Source organism: Nannospalax galili, unplaced genomic scaffold, assembly GCF_000622305.1.
Source record: "Nannospalax galili isolate Female #2095 unplaced genomic scaffold, S.galili_v1.0 scaffold161, whole genome shotgun sequence".
Taxonomy (NCBI): Eukaryota; Metazoa; Chordata; class Mammalia; order Rodentia; family Spalacidae; genus Nannospalax; species Nannospalax galili.
Window position 1 is genome coordinate 4,565,528 of NW_008348586.1, and position 18,415 is coordinate 4,583,942.

General features: G+C 41.4%; 1 protein-coding gene across 8 annotated transcripts in view; it reads right to left on the reverse strand.

Moving 5' to 3' along the window:
* Cfap43 (cilia and flagella associated protein 43) overlaps nt 1–18,415 on the reverse strand; it is a 100,521-nt gene that overhangs the window by 40,997 nt on the left and 41,109 nt on the right. For all 8 annotated transcript variants that reach the window (XM_029569665.1, XM_029569669.1, XM_029569666.1 and 5 more), the window contains 9 exons: nt 17,046–17,126; nt 14,187–14,335; nt 13,146–13,249; nt 10,084–10,224; nt 8,604–8,776; nt 7,213–7,362; nt 4,771–4,901; nt 2,955–3,114; nt 664–753 (listed from right to left, as the gene is read on the reverse strand). In XM_029569665.1, the coding sequence (XP_029425525.1) occupies nt 664–753; nt 2,955–3,114; nt 4,771–4,901; nt 7,213–7,362; nt 8,604–8,776; nt 10,084–10,224; nt 13,146–13,249; nt 14,187–14,335; nt 17,046–17,126 (1,179 nt within the window). The remainder of the gene's footprint in view (nt 1–663; nt 754–2,954; nt 3,115–4,770; nt 4,902–7,212; nt 7,363–8,603; nt 8,777–10,083; nt 10,225–13,145; nt 13,250–14,186; nt 14,336–17,045; nt 17,127–18,415) is intronic.

The window sequence follows — 18,415 nt, forward strand, 5'->3', positions numbered from 1 at the left end:
CTACACGCACCCACACACGCAAAAACATGCGCACACACACACACACACACACACACACACACACACACACACACATACACACACATGAAAAATGGAAAAAGAAAACTCCATGAAATCATGCCCCATGATACCTTGTTTAAATCTAGTGGCATTCATAAGAAAAAAACTGATGTCCTTATACAACCAACGGAGAGAAAATAAGTAATGAATAGCAATTATATGACAAAGGAAACCTAACATAATGGTCATGAACTTGAGTGAGACTAAACAACCAGCCTGGATCCAGACATAAATGACCATCAGCTTGCTGCCCACAGCACCTTCCTAATGTCTTAAGTCAGGACATTCATTCCTTCTTTTCCTAGCCCACCCCTTTAAGACAAGCATCCATCAAAACTCATGCCAAAATGGGGTATCCCAGGTCATTCTTGGCTTTGGCTTTCCTGGATGCTTTTGTTTGGTTTCATGTTTAAGTGAAGTTCTTAAAGTGTGTATAATTTAATCTAGAAGATGGGGTCAGGCTTGGTGTGTAATTATTTGCTGTCAGGTAAATTCCTCTTACAATGCCTCCTTCAACAGTCTTAGTAGGCCTCCATAGGAACTGAATGCAGCCGCTGTACCACAGAGTATTATTTCAAACCTGTCCCATGCATTTATAAATACCTCGTCACTTTTTTTTTCAATCCATGGAACTTCTTTTCTTTCATAAGTGATGGCTAATTCCTCTTGTGATGAATCTAAATTCAAGTTATTCTGAGAAAGATTAGAAGACAGATATTTGTTAAAAACTCATCCAATTCTTCTCTCACCTTACTTCATGTAACGTCATTGAATCCCTTCACACCTGTCATATTTAAAAAATAACACCAGACATGTGTCTGCCTAAGATGTAAGCTTAATTCCAGCATGTCTGCCATCACAGAAATTTTTTTAAAAAGGTTCTAAAGCCTAGTAATATAGCATCACATGTAATAAGAGCACTTGATGTTGCTTAAAATTAATGGCTACTTTGCAAGTGACTGGGAAAGTAGCTGAGAAAAACAGAAGTGATGACAGATTGAAACACGGCCAAATCACTCCTTGCTCGGCCCAGCAATGCAGACCACGGTTCCTGCCCATCCAGGCCTGCCTTGCCATCTGTGCTCTGCATCTTACTTCTTGTCTCCTCTTTGGGGTTTTTATGCACTCTACTGAATAGTTTCCAGCTCTTCTTTGTGGCTAATGATGTGGGAAACTTCTCGGTGTCTCAACCTTAGGGCTGCTGCGACCTTGCTGGCCGCCCCACACTCTCTTATGCTTCCTGCACTTTCTCCTGCCTTTCTAGAAGCAGCTCTCTCCTGGTCCCTTCTCCCCATTCATTCTCGCATCATGGCCTTCCTTAGTTTTTTCTTAAATAAGATTTTATTGAATTTTGTGGATGTCATACATCTTAAATCATATTTAGCCCCTCCACCCAAGTCTGCACCACCCCCACAGCCTGCCCACAGGACTTCACACATTTTGTCATACATATATGTTAAGGCCTATTTTGTTGTGTACCCAGCTGTTTCTTGGTGTGAGTTTTTGGATTGGAACTTGTTCAGCCTGTCTAGCATCACTCCCTTAAAGATCGACTCTCCCTCACCCAACTGTGATCAGCTGCTAATCGTTGCCAAAGTTGTGGCCTCCTGCCCATTTCCCCAATTCTATGCAACTCTATCGTTTTCGTCTGAGTTTACGTGGATCTTGTGCATGCTGTCACTATTGCTGTAAGTTCATATAAACAACGTCCCACAAGTCTGTAATGCTGTTTCCTTATGATCGTGCACCTCCTCCCCTGGCTCTGGCTCTTATAGTCGATTGCTTTAAAGTCAATTTCTTAAACCTCTTCTTTGGATGCTGAGTCCCCAGTGTCCATCCTAGCCCCATGCAGGCAGCCATCTTCTACACAGCTGTTCAAAGAAAAAAGCCTACAAGTCATCGTCTTCCTCTCCCTCTATTCCCATCTCTTGGTGAGTCCTACCAGTTCTGCCTCTGAAACCAACCTGGAACCCATTACTTGTGCCCTCCATAGCAACCCCCAATGCCATAACCTCTCAAGGAGCCTCCCTGCTCCCACTCTGTCACCTACAGGAAATGCTCTCCGTGGAGCTGCAAGTGATGACTACAAAACTGAAAACGAGGTCTTGTCAGTCCTTTGCTTTAACAGGTTCTCATCATATGCAAAATAAAACCCAGACTCTGTTTCATCGCTGGTCTCTTTTCCACTGTGAGGACGACTTCCTCCTTGCTCGCTCCACCTGGACAGGCCTTCTGCACCTTCACATGTCACATGCCAAGCTTTTTGCTCCTTGGCCTGAGTCCTCTTGCCTCTGCCCATCTCTTTGCAAATAGGCACGCTCTTTTAATTCAGATCTTAGCTTATGGAAAGGCGATCCCAACAAACAATATTATATCAGCTTGTTCTCATTCCATGAATAGGATTTGTCACTATTAAATCTTTTCTTGTCATTTATTTATCTATCTGTCTGTTACTACCATTAGCATGGAACACCATGAAAGCAGAAATTTTTCTCTCTTGTTCATGGTTCCATCTATCCCAGACTAACACTTCGTAGGTTTCTAATAAGTATTTGCTGAATTAGTGAATAAATGTTGTTTTGTAACCAGACACTTCCTTAATCATGAATGTGATAAGAAAATGAGAGACTGTTTTCACCAATGATTGATATTGGTAGATGCTTTTTTTCTGAGCAAGCCCACATCTTATACTATGGTTTAAATGAGATTTAAGATGTAATATTTGTGACCACTTTAAGAAAAGCTGAATGTTTTCTCTAAGACATAGTTCTATTTTAGAAATCACAGGACACCTGGAAAAGGCGAAATAAAATTAAATATGTGCTTAAAGAAAACTATAAACCGAAAACTTCTATGTGCTTTATAAAGAAAGAGCAAGAAAGGATGATAGCTACATTGGATTCAGTGGGGTGTTGTTCAGCTTCCCGTCCCATTTCCGGGGACTGTCTTAATATAGTTAAATAATCATTCTCTCTTCTGGAAGTGCTGCTTATCACCGATAATAGCTGCTGGCAATAGTCAAGGATGTCATTTGCTAAGTTTGATCCAAGTTGCCTATATTAATAAAAAGAAAAAAAACACATATACAGTCACAAGAAAATATCACATTTAGTAGTATTATTTCCAGGTAATTATACAAAGAAGTATGGGCTAATTCTCCACCATGCCCTTTAGTTATTAGGTCTTGACTTCTCAGAAGCTCATGATCTTTCTTGGGTGATCTCTCTTCATGTTGCCTTGTACCCTCACCCAGCATGGCCTTTGGCCACCACACGGAAAAGCTACTTCTCCAACTGAGCCTCAAGAATGTACCATGCTGTGAAACACTGCACTGCTTCACACACATGAGCTCATTATTACATTTAGCCCCTATGGTCCACTTCAAAGGGTTACTTCTATCCAATACAACAGGGCATCGTGAACTTGAGGCACAGGTTAACATAACTGGGAGATGCTGGGAAAACACATTCCTAGGCTTATCTGTAGACATTCTGATGCAGGCAGAATGGATGGCCCCAGATAAGCACATGCAACAAGTTCACAGAAGCTCCAGACCCCAACCTTGAGGAATATTGGTACAGATAGCTTAGTGGTATTGTCAGAAGCGTAAGGTCACAAGCTCATAAGTCCTTGATCAAGGTTTCAAACATAACTATGTTTAAAGTGGAGTTCAGGTAACTACCGATGGTTGAACGTATCTTTACTTCTATAAATAGGGCTCTTGCCCTTGTTTGCTGTTGCCTGAGATGCTATTTGTTCTCTGACTGTAAGGGTATGTATGTTAGGACTAATTTAATAAGGCACAAGTTTATATTTTACTCAGGATTCCATGTATAAAATGGGCATGATGATGCAGTCTTCAAACAAGTCCTCGAAATAAGTGGTTATCTGAATTATTATGATACAAAATTTCCACAGTATTGAAAATTTTCTCCATGTCACCAAGAAAGGCTATGTTTCATTGTTGTTTTAATATTACTGCTGTCAGAATATAAGTGATGTGCAGCAGCAGATTGAGCAAGACAGCTTTTAAGAGGCAAGAGCGATGGCTCATCAGTTAAGAGTACTGACTGCTCTTGCAAAGGACCTAGATTCAGATCCCAGCACCCACATGGCTGCTAACAACCACCTGTAACTCCAGTTGCAGGGGATCCAATGTCTTCATCTGGCCTCCACAGGCATTGCATGCATAGGTATGCTTACATGCATTCAGGCAAAACATTCACACGTATAAAATATAAAAAAAAATCTTTTAAAAGACATTTCAAGTCCAGGCTGTCTTTTGTGTGTCACCTTGCCAACCACCCCTCCCAGGACTGAATATTACCTTGAGGGGTGTGGGGGGCTCTCACACTCAGGATCATGAGTTCTCTGCCTTAGCAGCCCCAGAGCCAAGTCCTAGACAGGGGTAATCTCTATGCCTGGAACTTGATGATCTTATACAACCCAGCCCATTCTAGCCTGCCCAATCCTTTCATTGGAAACCATGGCTCCTGCCCCTGTTTCTTTCCACTCCCCCAGCTTCCTCATCTACCCTGGTGCTTCCTGTGGTTCCCAAAGTCTGATATGGCCCCTCCTCTTGGATCTGTGAGTATAACAGTTTATCTTCTCAATAGCAGCTGTCTCTTGATATGTTGGCCTTAAATACCAATAAATTCTATATTTTAAAACACTGTATACATGACATTTTTTACTGTGCACTGTACATACTTCCATTTTAGGTGGACAAGGGTGCCATCATCTGTGCCATTCACCAGAATGTTCTGTCCATCCATGGAAATTTTCACAGACTGAATCCCATGCCCCTGGTGAGAATGACTCCTACACCGCACAAATGATTCCTTAATAGTTTTAGGAACAAAGTAGAGAAATTATAGATGCAATTCTACAACATGACTTTTCTAACATGGTTACATGCACTTTTGTTTGTGGGTAACTCCTACTTGCTAATAGCTTTTTTGTTATGGAAATAGTTCTTGATAATGCACAACAATTAAAATCTCTAGTTCAAACCAGTATTGATTTGTTTTCCCACTACTTTGTGTAGTGTGGAAGGAGAGGGAGTATAGCACTGGCTTAAACCAGGAGACAGGGCACAGAGAAGTCAGTGCACCTGCTGAAGTCTGGGGAGTTAGGGGAGGGACTTTAAGTGAGCAAAATTCAAAAGCCCTTAGGAATCGGACAGGGTCCATTATGTGCAAAGCAGCTGAGTGTGAGAAGAGGTAACAGGAAGCTTGGAGAGGGAAGATAACATGCCTTGGGGAAGCTAATTAAACCAAGTAAGCAAGCCAAACAAGACATCACTGATGCGACAGTTTAAACTGACTGCTTTCACTCTGGTATTTAAGACTGCTGTCTTTCCATTCACCTTTTTGAATAGACAATACATTTAGATAGCTCAAGATTTAAGAACTCCCAAAGAGCCTGCCTTGAAATCTTTTCTGTTCCCATGCCCTAATTGTTCCTTCAAAAGCAATGAATGTAGCTAGTACCACTAGTAACCTTCAGAAAATTTTGTATATATGTAAATTTTATGCAAATATATTTTTTACATAACTTGTACCAAATGTATATTGTGTACCTTGCTCTTCCACTTAGCAATTCACATATCTTGGAGTTCTTTCCACATTGTTATATACGGAGCTCCCTATTTTGTATCACAGATGTACAATATTCCATGTTTTTTATGTGTTGATTCTGTACCATAGTGTATTTATTTACCTAGTCCTCTGTGCATGAAAAACCAGGTTATTTTTACAATGTTTCCATGAACAGCTTCATCTATGAGATGCTATGCATAGGTAATAGAACCATCCAGAACAGCTCTGATGCCTTGCCATGTTGGGCTACTATCAGCTGCACTGTACTGCAGACATTGCAGCATAGTTTGTAAATCATTCACTTTCTAGATGGGGGTCAGGGGAGGGGGGATAAGTGCTTACTGTGGGAGCCTGATGAGCCAAGTTCAAATCCTCAGACACATGTAAAGGCCAGATAGGGCAGCATATAGTTCATGGGCCAGATAGCCTGGCATACACAGGTGCCAAGACTGTCTCAACAAAGGTAGAACGATGAGGACTAACACGCTAAGGCTGTCCTCTTACCTCCATGCAAGCAGGTGCTATGGCACATGTGGGTCCACAGCATGTACACTCAAACATGCAGACTCACACACAAAGAAAAAAGAACCCCAATCTTTAAAAGATTCACACTTTTCCTATAGAACAATATTACATTTGTCCAAAGACACGTTCTTCTAGATGAAACTAAAGGAATTGGCATATGGTCACTAGGCACCAGGTATGGGGGGGCACATGAGAGTGTCATATGGGTGGTGTGATGCTTCAGGTATGTGTGTGGAGAGTAGAAAATTGGGTGAGAATCACTGACCAAATTTAATAGTACAGATAACCAGTGTAGACACACGGCTAGTTGATGAGGGAGCTGGCCTGGAGCTCATCCTCAGTGCCCTGCCCAGTGCTCTATTTGCTTCTCTCGCTCTACTGAGTGGGATTTCTTCCTCTAGAGAGTCAAACCAGTGACAAAAATGTTAAAATCATTAATGTTACCAGTGAGTTTTTTTTTTAAGTTGGGTCAATTTACTTAAGGAAGTTCTGAGTTCTTTTCTACAGGTTTTTGTTCCTTCTCTGAAATCTGTATACATGCTCCATATGTTTAAAATTTTTTATTACTTTTAAAATTTATGTATATGTGTGGGGGAGAGTATGTACATGTGAGTGCAGATGTGTGTGGGGGCCAGAGGTGTTGGATCTCCCTGGAGCTGGAGTTGGAGGCATTTGTGAACCACCCAGGGTGGCTGCTGGGAACTGAACTTTGGTTATCTGCAAGCACTTTTAAGGCCATCTCTGCAGGCCTTGTCCCATACATTTTTTTGTTGTTGTTAAAAAAGGAGCTTACTGGGGCTAGAGGGATAGCTCAGTGGTTAAGAGCACTGACTGCTCTTGCAGAGGACCCTGGTTCAATTCCCGGCACCCATATGGCAGCTGTGAACCGTCCTTAACTCCAGTTCCAGGGGAATCCGAAGTCCTCTTCTGACCTCCATGGCATTGCACGACATGGGTGTACTCACATACATGCAGGCAATACACGCATACACATAAAATAAAAATAAATTTTAAAAAAGGACCTTACCAAAGTGTAAATATCTCGGATACAGAGAAATCCACATTTAGCTACTGTCAGGAGCCATAAGCCATGTGAAGACATGTAGAGCATCCCAGGTCCATACTGTTTGCTTTGCACCTTTTGGTGTGGCTTAAGTATACAAGCACCAACATGGTCCTGCCAATCAAAGCAAAGAACCACATTATGGAGATCAGGCCAGCAGCAACTTGGGGTATGCAGATGCGTGTTATGATGTGGTCAGACTGAAATCTGAAAATGCTGTTCTTTGAAATGAACCAGTACGGGATAGAGGGAACACCGGGTAGCACATCTATATCAAATAAAAGCTGGTGTTGGCCAGCCAAGGTATAGCTTTTTAAAAATTTTTTAAAGTCAACGTTGGGATGAAACTCAGGGCTCTGCACACGATGAGCAAATACTCTTATTACTAACCTACGACGCAGCCCAGGAATGGCTTCTGTATGTGTCATCCTACCATTAAGGACCCCAGCCTACACTGACAATCTTTGTTTTTAGTAATCATTTTCCTCTATCCTCATGCCCGAATCAAATAAAAATAGAAGCTGTCACTATCTTCCCTTCCTGTCTCAACCATTCCTACCTCCAACCCTCAGCCCTGTCCTTACTTTTGTCTGAAATATCTGCTCAGCTCCACCCCCTTCAGCCCTGCTTCCCCTCCCTCCAACAGCACTCTGCCCTTCAGACTGACTGCGCACATTATTTTTCCGAGTCTAAGTATGACCTGTCCTTCAAAGTCCAGTTCAAACACTGCTCCTTCTGTGACACTTCTCAGGAATCCCCCTTCCCACAAATTAGCTTTTCTTTTTCTTAATTTCTATGTCTAACACCAGCTACTCTGGGAGATAAGCATTAGGGAAGCATGGTGGTAGATTCTCTCCCGGGGATCTGAAGATGGTATTCAGTGGGATACTGAGTGGCCAGGGGATAGCAAGAAGGGTGACACTGGACAGGTGTGTGCAGCAGGCGGAGCATGCTACGGAAGATGTTTGAGGAGTGAGGTCATGAAGCATGTCAGAAACGTGGTTTAATTATTTTGTGCAATTTTACTTAGGGCCCAGGTGCAAAGTTCCACTGAAAATCATCTATCCCATAGCCACTGGCATCTACGGAACAAATTTAATACTCAATTGCTTTAAAGGCACTGAACTATGCCTTTTGCATGTTTATCGGACAAGTACAATGTATATGGCATAAGTGTGAGATTATTCAAATGTATTTCAAGACAGATTAACCAGGAACGCTAGTGCTTCTAATTGAAGGGAATTGTGTCAATATGGTAAAGCCATTTGCTAACTGAATTGTCTTGCTATGGCAGTCAAGAGGGTCATGTATAATTAATACAATGTCAATCCTGATCACGCTTAAGGTTGGCATACTTTTTCAGGAATAATATAGCTACAGATGTAAGGCACTTGACTGCAGAAGCCATATATTCGGTTGTGTTGAAAGTCCAGGACGGCAGAGGACAGCATGTGCTCCATCTCATACAGGAACTTACGAATTAATTCATCTCTCAGTCTTCCTCTTTCATCGCAAAATGCTTCAGAAACTGTGAGATTAGGGGAAGAAGAAAGAGCTCTTGTACCTGAGATTTTACTTCTTAAAATCATTATGAACTGTTATGAAATGCAAAATAAAAATTTTAGACACTTGGTTAATATTGTAGAGGCCCTGCTGTGATAAAAATAATGTTAAAACAACTAATAACTATTAATAAAGTTATCTCAATTAGAGAAACTTGCCAGGCATGGTGGCATACACCTTTAATCCCAGCACTTGGGAGGCAGACAGGTGGATCTCTGTGAAATTGAGGCCATCCTGGTCTACTTAACAAGTTCCAGGCCAGCTGGGGCTACAGGGAGGCTCCGTCTCGACCCGCCCTCCAACACCAAAAATCAATTAGATAAACTTAAGACTTACAGTAAATAAACTGTATTTTGTAGGTTTTAATTTCATAAATTTACTTAAAGATATATTATTAAAATAAATTTGTGATATCAAAATTCAATTTTTTAACTTTTTGACACAGGTGTACTTCGTAGCTCAGGCTGGCCTTGAATTTGCAGTGATCCTCTTGCCTCAGCCTCCCAAGTGCTTTGATTACAGAGATGAGCCACCATCGCTGGCTAAAGATTTTTAATCGAAACATAAAAGTATTGGGGCTAGAGAGATGGCTCAGTGGTTGAGAGCACTGACTGCTCTTGCAGAGGATCTGGGTTCAAGTCCCAGCACCCACATGGCAGCTACAAACCATCCTTAACTCCAGTTCCAGGGGAATCCAAAGCCCTCTTCTGACCTCCGTGTCATTGCACGACACGGGTGCACTCACATGCAGGCAATGCACTCATACACATAAAATAAAAATAAAATATTTTTTAAAAGTATTTTGAGGTTTACTCTTATATTCTATAATTCTATATTTGCAAAATTGCTAGCCAGATAAATTTGTGATTTGAGACAAAAAGAATATCTGTTTTCTCATGCCTTTTACTCCAATAAGCTTGCTTTATAATTTTATCAGTGATGGCAACTACACTATAAATGACCTGAATTTACTGTGTGCTTAAAAGTACAAAACAAGAGCCATCACAGAAATGACAGATCAATTTGGCATGGTTATTGATCCTATTTCTTTTCTCTCAAAACAACAAAAATTTTGATTCGCAAATCCAAGTTTCAAATTGCTTAGCAGTCATGCAGGTATTAATTTGTAAAAATGTACCAAGGATATTTAACCTCTTCACATCTAAGAGAAATAAGGGCTATCATCCAAAGAAAACCAAACCAAAGCAGGAAATAATCATAGCAACAACTCATCTGAGCCAAGGACAGGCAGGGCTGCTTGGTTTTCTTTACCTTGTAGTAGCGCTTTGGGCAGGGTAAAGTACTCCAGTCTGCTTCTTCCTGTTTCCACAAGAGGGGAAAGCACCAGCACTTCCACGATTTCTGCTTCCGGGCAACACGATGTGGAAATCTGCAGAATGTCTTTGTTTGCCTCTGAAAGACATGGAAATTGACACCACAAGTGGGCATGGCATGCTTCTGCCATTCTAAATATCAGAAGAGACACTATATTTTTTCCAATTCTTAACAGTTTCTTTTGTTAATTAATTCGGTGGTTGTTATCTGGAGTGACACACATATCAAGCTGTATTTTGGTGTCTCAACATGGAGACACTATTCTTCATTCAATCCCTAGTAGCAAAAATTATTTGCTGATTTTTAAAGTGACCTTTAAACATAAGTGATGGGACATTTTTGATGAACTGATGGGTTTTTCTTTTCCTGATTAGATGTGTGAATAGGCAGATTCCAGCCAGCTGGGTGTGACCCCACTTCTTTCCCAAAAGGGGTCCCTTCCAGAATCTGCCAGGATTGTACACAGCATGCTGGCCAGTCCCTGGCTCTTATACTGGGTGTCCTGGTTTGTTTCTCCATTGCTGTGACAAAACACTCTGACCAATACCAACTTGGGGAGGAAAGGGTTTATTTTATCTTACATCTCCCAGGTCACAGTTCATCAAGGAGTCCAAGGTAGGAACTCAGGGCAGGAACCTGGAGGCAGGAGCTGGAGCACAGGCCATGGAGGAACCCTGCTTACTAGCTTGCTCCTCTATCCCCGCCCCCCCCGGGGGGGGGCCAATCTGCTTTCTTATATAACATAGGCCCACCTGTTCATGGGTGGCACCACCCACAGTGGGCTGGGTCCTCCCACATCACTCAACAATCAAGAAGATGCCCCACAGACATGGCCACAGGCCAGTCCAATGGAGGCAATTTCCCAATTGGGGCTCCCTCAACCCAGGTGGGTCAAGTTGACACTAAAGCTATCCAGCACACTGGGTGAACTAAGGCATCAATGTTCTTTGTATCTGTGGTTAAGAGATTACAGATGTGGTTGAAATATACCTGCCTCTTGGGAAATCTAGCTCATCTGACCTTAGCAAATGGTGCTATACTTGGAGCCTGGAACGAGTCCATTCCACATGTACCCCTCACTTGACACTGCATGATACTACTGCTTTCTTAGCCCCCCCCCAAAGGAATCAGAGCCCCGCCCCCAAAGGAATCAGAGCTTGCCTTCCACCTTTATTAACCATGGAGATCGGGACATCGCACAGAAACTCAGTCTCAATGTCCTTGTCCTGAATTTCACTGTTTCCTCCTCTCCCCTCCCCTCCCCTCCCTTTTCCTCTCCTCTCATCCCCTCCCATCCTATCTTCTCTTCTACTTTTTTCTTTTCTTTTCTATTTGTTTCCATCCTCCCCCTGCATTTTCTGGCATTGATGTGATTCAGGGGTCATCTCAGGTCCCATCTGTGATTTGAGCCCATTCTGACAATGCGCCATTAATTACCACTTTTCATCTTCTGATATCTCTTTGGCTCATCTTCTTCCCGCAAGAGGTCCTAATCCTCAGCTAGGGACCTTACTTCAACTTTCCTCGCCCTTGACAGTTATCGGATATCTCTTTCCTTCTCCGCAAATTTTCTGAAGTTGTCTTGCCACATTCTGACTTCATTTTCTCATCTTAATTCCCTCCATGACCTCTGTCTTTCAGGGAACATCTGCTGATTGGCAAACTGGAGAGCCGCCCGAGCCTGCCCCAGTCGCACTTTGGTCACTATCTGAACTTGAACTCTGGCTTGTCCTCTGCAAGCTCTTTCTGGAGGGGATGATCCAGGTCCCTCACTACTTGGAACACCCTTGGTTTTCTTCAGTGTTTCTTATTCCTCTGCCCATGGCTTCAGTGAGAAATGTGGACTGGTCTTGTTCCCAGCTTCTCCCCTCCCACCTGCTGGCAACAACATAGTCAAAAACTGGAATATTCAGGTAGAAAATGCTTCTGCTCTGAGATCAGCCACAGGCTCTACCACACCATCTTACTTACAGATCTTTGCATAGCTTGTTTGGCTCCAGAGGCATTAGGTTTGCTTCTACTCTCTTCTTGGGCCACATCATTAGCTTCTATATTGTTGAGAATTCTATCACTAAAGACATGAACTATCTCTATTTCTAAACTAATGCTAAAGATTTCCAAAATGAAAAGCTTACTGGTTTCCAGAGCTTTTGAGCGCTGACTTACATCAGACTTAAAAAAAAAAAGTCTTGAGCTGTAATACTGATATGCCTCATCACACACCCATGAAAATTTCTAAATCTTACTTCCCCTTGGAAAATTCCCCCTTAGGCTTTGGCACCTCATGACACCTTCACCCTCCCTACTTATCTCTTATCTGGAGAAACCACATGGCATTCTGCTTGGTCCTCCTGCCCTGCATTGTCTCCTTGGCCTTTTCATCCCCATCAGGCCTACAATCAACACTTTGGATCTAGTAGGCACTTAGTCATTTTTAGTGGTCAATGAACGGATTTATAAATATATCTTGGAGAAAACATATATAACACATAGTTTTGGAACTAAAGGTATAGAGGGAAAATTAATTTTGAGATAGAAGTCAGTATTTTTTTTTTGTCTTTTTGAAGCAGGGTCTCCCTTTAGCCCCAGCTGCCCTGGAACTCACTATGGAGACCAGGCTGGCCTTGAACTCACAGAGATCTGCCTGCCTCTGCCTCCGAAGTACTGGGACTACAGGCGTGCTCCACCACGCCCGGCTTGAAGTCAGTATTTTTAAAAATATTTCAGAAAGAAATCACCCCCTTCCTCTGGTAATTCTTAAATATTTCACTAATTAAAAAATTGATACGTGATTTTTTTTAGCATGAATTACATATCAGACAACTCTAATACCCCAAATTCCTCTCAATATAACATGGGAATTTAAGTGTTACTTAAATGTTTCCTCTTCAGAAAAAATGACATGAATAATTGTTTTATTATAATTTAATTTTCATAACTTTAAATTCTTTGGTGTAAAATAATCTATATTTTAAATGAATACATATCTTATAGCATACCAGTGAATCCAAGAATCTGAAATGAGCTTGAAGGGTTGGCATTGAAGACAAAGACGTTGCCTTCTGCGTTTCCGGCTAACAGATATATTCCTTGCTGGTCATAACTAGAAAAGGAAAAATCAGTGGTTAGAAGTTCTTACAGTTTGCAATTTTTAATTTTGTTATCCTTTGTGGTGCTGGGATGGAGCTGAGGCTCTTGTACATGTAAGGCAGGCTACCTATCACTAAGCTACATCCCCACCCCTATGGTTTATGATTTTAAATATTCTGTGATCTTAGAAAGGACTACATCTACATGTAGATGTGATCATTTATTTTATATTACATGCAGCTGTTCCAAATTTCAACTTATAAATGCACAATAAAAAACACTCAGTGGTAGCATGCTTGCCAGGCATACATAAGACCCTGGCTTCAATCCTAAGCACCGCAACAAAGCCAAACAAAAACCAAACAAATAAACAATAAGCAGCTTGGGAAAGACTGTTTTCAATATAAAGGAGTATAATTGGTAGAGTTTTCTTGGTGTTTCAAGTGGAAATAAGCAATTCTCAAATGAACTAGTGATGGATGTGACATTTCAGTGTCTAATAAATGCTACCTGACAGAATGGGAAGAGTTTAGTGAAATATTTCTATGAGTTCCTCAAAATAGAAAAAAATGGAAAGATAGAAATCAAAGAAGAGGTTGGTCTGAAAAAGAAGAGGCATACTCAAGACTCGGTTCAGAACAAGGATCTGGGAATGGGGCATGCGTCCCTACTGTGGAAGAAGCTGCAGACCTCAGCCAGAAAGCTTAGACTTCATGAATAAATTGGTTTCATCCCAAGGATACAAGGTAGATTCAACATATGCAGCTCAATTAATAATACATGTAAACAGACTTAAGGACAGAAATCACATAATTTTAACAGACACAGAAAAAGTGAATGTATTAATGCTCAGAATAAATGAAAATGTATAAAACTGAAAAACCATGACTTCCCCAGAGTCCTCCATAGACAGTCTTGACCATGACGTTGCCAGAGTGGGGCATGCTTACCTCAAGATCTGTATGGGCGACCGGGAGAGGAAGGTCTTGTGAATCACCTGAGGTGACTCCACCTCAAGGATGTCCAGGAAATGCACCCAGCCGTCCACAGTCCCCACGACAGCCGATGAGGAGGAAGGTGAGCAGGCCAGAGTTGTTGACTGTTTAAGATAAACCCAAGAAAATGAAGCGTGCTTTACACAAGAAACCTACTGGGTTGGGCATGTAGCTCAGGACTGGAAAGACTGGTCTTAGGCTCCAGGCCCGGATTCCATTCTCAGCCCACTTCTGCCCCAATTTTTGGAAAAGCCTGCAGAATGAGTGGCAAGTTTGCTACGGTACACAGTTACGATCAGAACCTCAACACTCCCGGGCTAACCAATTGCATAAATGACAGGAATCTGCACATTGTATTTTTTAATCCTAAAATTGGAATTATAGAATAAAAAATCTTTTTTTTTAAAACTATAGTGTCACAGGGGGACACAAGGGCCCATCTGTAGATTCTAAGTCTCATATATGAAAGCATTTAAAATTGAACTCAAACTCAAGCACAATTTTATTGGAGTTTGAGAGAGAAAATAGGGCAAGCAACCTGGAGATTTGCCCACTGCTCTAAGGAGAAAGATGGATAAGAGAGAGAAAATTACAGTGGGTGAAGGTGTGCCGATGAGCACTCAAGGGTTCTAGTTCATCAGAGCACAGCAGTCTTCCAACTCAGTGCGTGTGCGTGTGTGTGTGTGTGTGTGTGTGTGTGTGTGTGTGTGGTATGCATGCATGTGTATATGCATATCCACTTGTATGTGGGTACATATATGTGGGTGCATGTGCACATGTGTATGTGTGTGTGGAGGAGGCCAGAGGCTGACATCATGTGTCTTCCTCAATTGTTCTCCACCTTATATATTGAGTCAGAGTTTCTCACTTGAACCCAGAGATTGCGGTTTGGTTAGTCTGGCTAGGCATCTTGCCTCCCATGTATGTCTGCCTCCCATCCACTAGATTTGGGCGGTTGGAGGGGATGGTGCCACCACACCTGCCTAGCAATTATATAGGAGCTGGGAATCCAAGTTCTGGTCTTTGCTCTTTGTGATTGTATGACAAGCTTTTTATTTGCTGAGCTATCTCCCCAGCTCTTTTGAGTGGGCTTTTGTTATGGGGCCTCTGAGGCGTGTATGTGTGTATGTGTGTGTGTGTGTGTGTGTGTGTGTGTGTGTGTGTGTGTGTGTTATGCTCTCAAAATAATACATTGAAACGCTCCATTTTAGAGCAATAGTGAGATACTTTAAACAGCAGTAGCCAAGGAAATCTTATGTCCCCTCAAAGGCATCATCAAGGGAAGCTGCTGCACTTTGGGCATCTAGGCATGGTGGTGCTAGACTGGACTCCCTGGCAACCACTGCCTAAAATGTTCACAGGAAACAGTTGTGGAACAGGGAGAGTGCTCTGGCCTCAGCATCACCAGCCATGTCCAGTGATCATTTCTCTGTAGGTCAGTGGAATCCTTCAGTAAGGAAAGAGCCATGTCTCTTCCCGGCACAAGCTGAATCACTAGCATGTACCAGGCCTGGCTTGGAGCTCAGTGAAAGTTGTTGGCAAGGCCTCCTGATGGTGGCTGTACCCTTCCTTGTCAAAGAAGAACAAGGTAAGTCCTGGTTCTACAGGCCCCCAGGGGTATTGTTAGACACTTACTTGTCTATCAACTGTAAAAAGAAATGTTATCAGATTGATGTATCTCTTCTAGCTTTAGAAATTTTAACAGAATTGACACACATATGCCTTTGTCACACTGATTATGGAGTATTGGAAATGTCATGCTCTTTTAGACAAGAATTTTTATTGTTACTTTTGGGGGAGGGTATCATTTATTTTGTATATCTTGTTATATTATTATATAAGGTAAGTACTTAGTCTTTTATAACTGAGATTTTTATTTACTTATTTTTTTATTTATATGAGTGTTTTGACTGCATGTATATACGTGCACACTATGTGCATGCAGTTCCCACAGAGACCAGAAGAGGGTGTCAGATCCCCTGGAACTGGAGTTACAGATGGTTGGTACTGCCATGTGGGTGCTGGGAACTGAACCTGGGGCCTCTGCAAGAGTAGTGAGTGCTCTTAGCCACTGAATCTTCTCTCTAGACCCTATAATTGAGATTTTTAATTTATAAGAGGAAAGGATTATAACTTCCCTATCTACTAAATCCACAGCTCATCAAGAACTATTAATGCAACAAATTATAATAGAAAAAAAAAACACCCAACATTATTATTGTTGGGCCTTTACAGTTCTCCACATTATTTTGTGCAAAATGTATTGTGAATTTGGTAGATGTACTGGCATCACACTGAGGAAGGTGATGTGGGCTGCTATGGTTTGCTAGCCAGACAACTTCCTTCTAGAAAACATCTTGATTATCCACTGAGACACCAACTTCCCATAAGCTTAGGGCTCATGGGAATGAAGCTCAGGGCTGAGCTTATATCAATTAGTATTTGTCATTCTCTTATCCACAGGGACTAACAGTTTCTTAGAAGATATTTGTTAAGGCCTCTAGAAGGAGAAACTCCTGCTGCTCCCACTGTGAGAGGTTTCCTTCTTTTCTTTTTTTTTTTGGTATTTTTAAGACAGGGTCTCCCTGTAGTCCCAGCTGGCCTGGAACTCTCTATGTAGACCAGACTAGACTCGAACTCACAGACATCCACCTGCCTCTGCCTCCCGAGTGCTATATGAGCTTCTTAAACTCTAAATCTGTAAGGTGAAAAATTCAGTAGTGAGGGTTTCCACAGAACATTGAAATCTGAATATAGAAAGCTGGATACAATTAGAATCCATGTTCTAAACAGCAAGCTATCAGGTACACTTACTGGAGTTCTCAGTGAAATCTTGCTTGCACAAGTGCAATCTTCTATCGACCAAATACAAACTTCCCCTGAATTTGTGAGTGTCTGTAAAAGAAAGAAAATAAGACTGAATGGACAGTAAGACTCTCCCATCGGAGCATTCTAAATGGTTGTCTAGAGTGTCAATCTGAGGGATTAGTAAGAAGTTTTATTGTGCTTGCGCAGATTATAATTATTTTATAAATTCAACATCAATACCTATTTTCTGAAAAAAAAGTTTACCATTATCTTTTTCTTTATCCTTTTGTATATTTATTTATTCATTCATTTATTTTTGAAACAGGGTCTCATATAACGCAGGATGCACTTGACCTCTTGATCCATCTGCCTCCCTTCCAAAATGCTGGGATTCTAGGCATGTACCACCATACTTAGGCTCCTTTGTGTCTTTAAAATTATCTTTAGCGGGGCTGGAGAGATGGCCTAACAGTTAAGAACACTGAGAGCACCTCTTGCAGAGGACCCAGGTTCAATTCCCAGCACCCACATGACAGCTAATTGCCATTGGTAACTTCAGTTCCAGGGGATCTGATACCCTCTTCTGACCTCCGCAGGCATTGCATGACATGCAGACAATATACACATAAAATAAAAAAATAAATAAAATATATAAAAATTATCTTTAGGGCCAGCAATATGACTCTGGATAAAGGTGCTTGCTATTAAGCCTGATGACATGAGTTTGATCCTTGGGACTCATATGGTAGAAGACGAGAACCAACCCCCCAAAACTGTCCTCTGATGTGTGTGCCATGATGTGAGCATGCATGCACACATACATTAAGTAAATAAATGTAATTTTAAAATTTAAAAGTAAAATTATCTTTAATATGTAACACATAATAACTGGGATTAGAAAAGTGAAATAAAGATTTTTTTCCTACAGACATACTTCAAACAAAAGCTCCTTGGAAACTCAATAGAATTATTGCCTAATGACTCAGACTAGAAATAAGAAATTATACCTTGTTCTTTTTTTATATACATTGTTCCTTTTATGTTAATAGATTTTACTTTTAGACTAGTTTTAGGATTACAGAAAAGTTGAGCAGAAAGTACAGAGAATTCCCTTTTCCCTACACACACACAGTTCTGTTACTAATATCTTGCGTTGGAGTGGAACCTTTGTTATGGTTGATAATTCAATGTTGATACAGTCATTGACTAAAGTCTATAGTTCACATGAGGGCCCCTTCAATCTTTGCATTGTTCATTCTGTGGGTTTTGACAAATATGTGATGACAGGCATCCTCCATCACAGTACCACACAGAAGATAGTTTCGCTGTCTTTAAAATCCCCTGTGCTCGGTGGTCCATTTCTCCCTCCCTCCTAA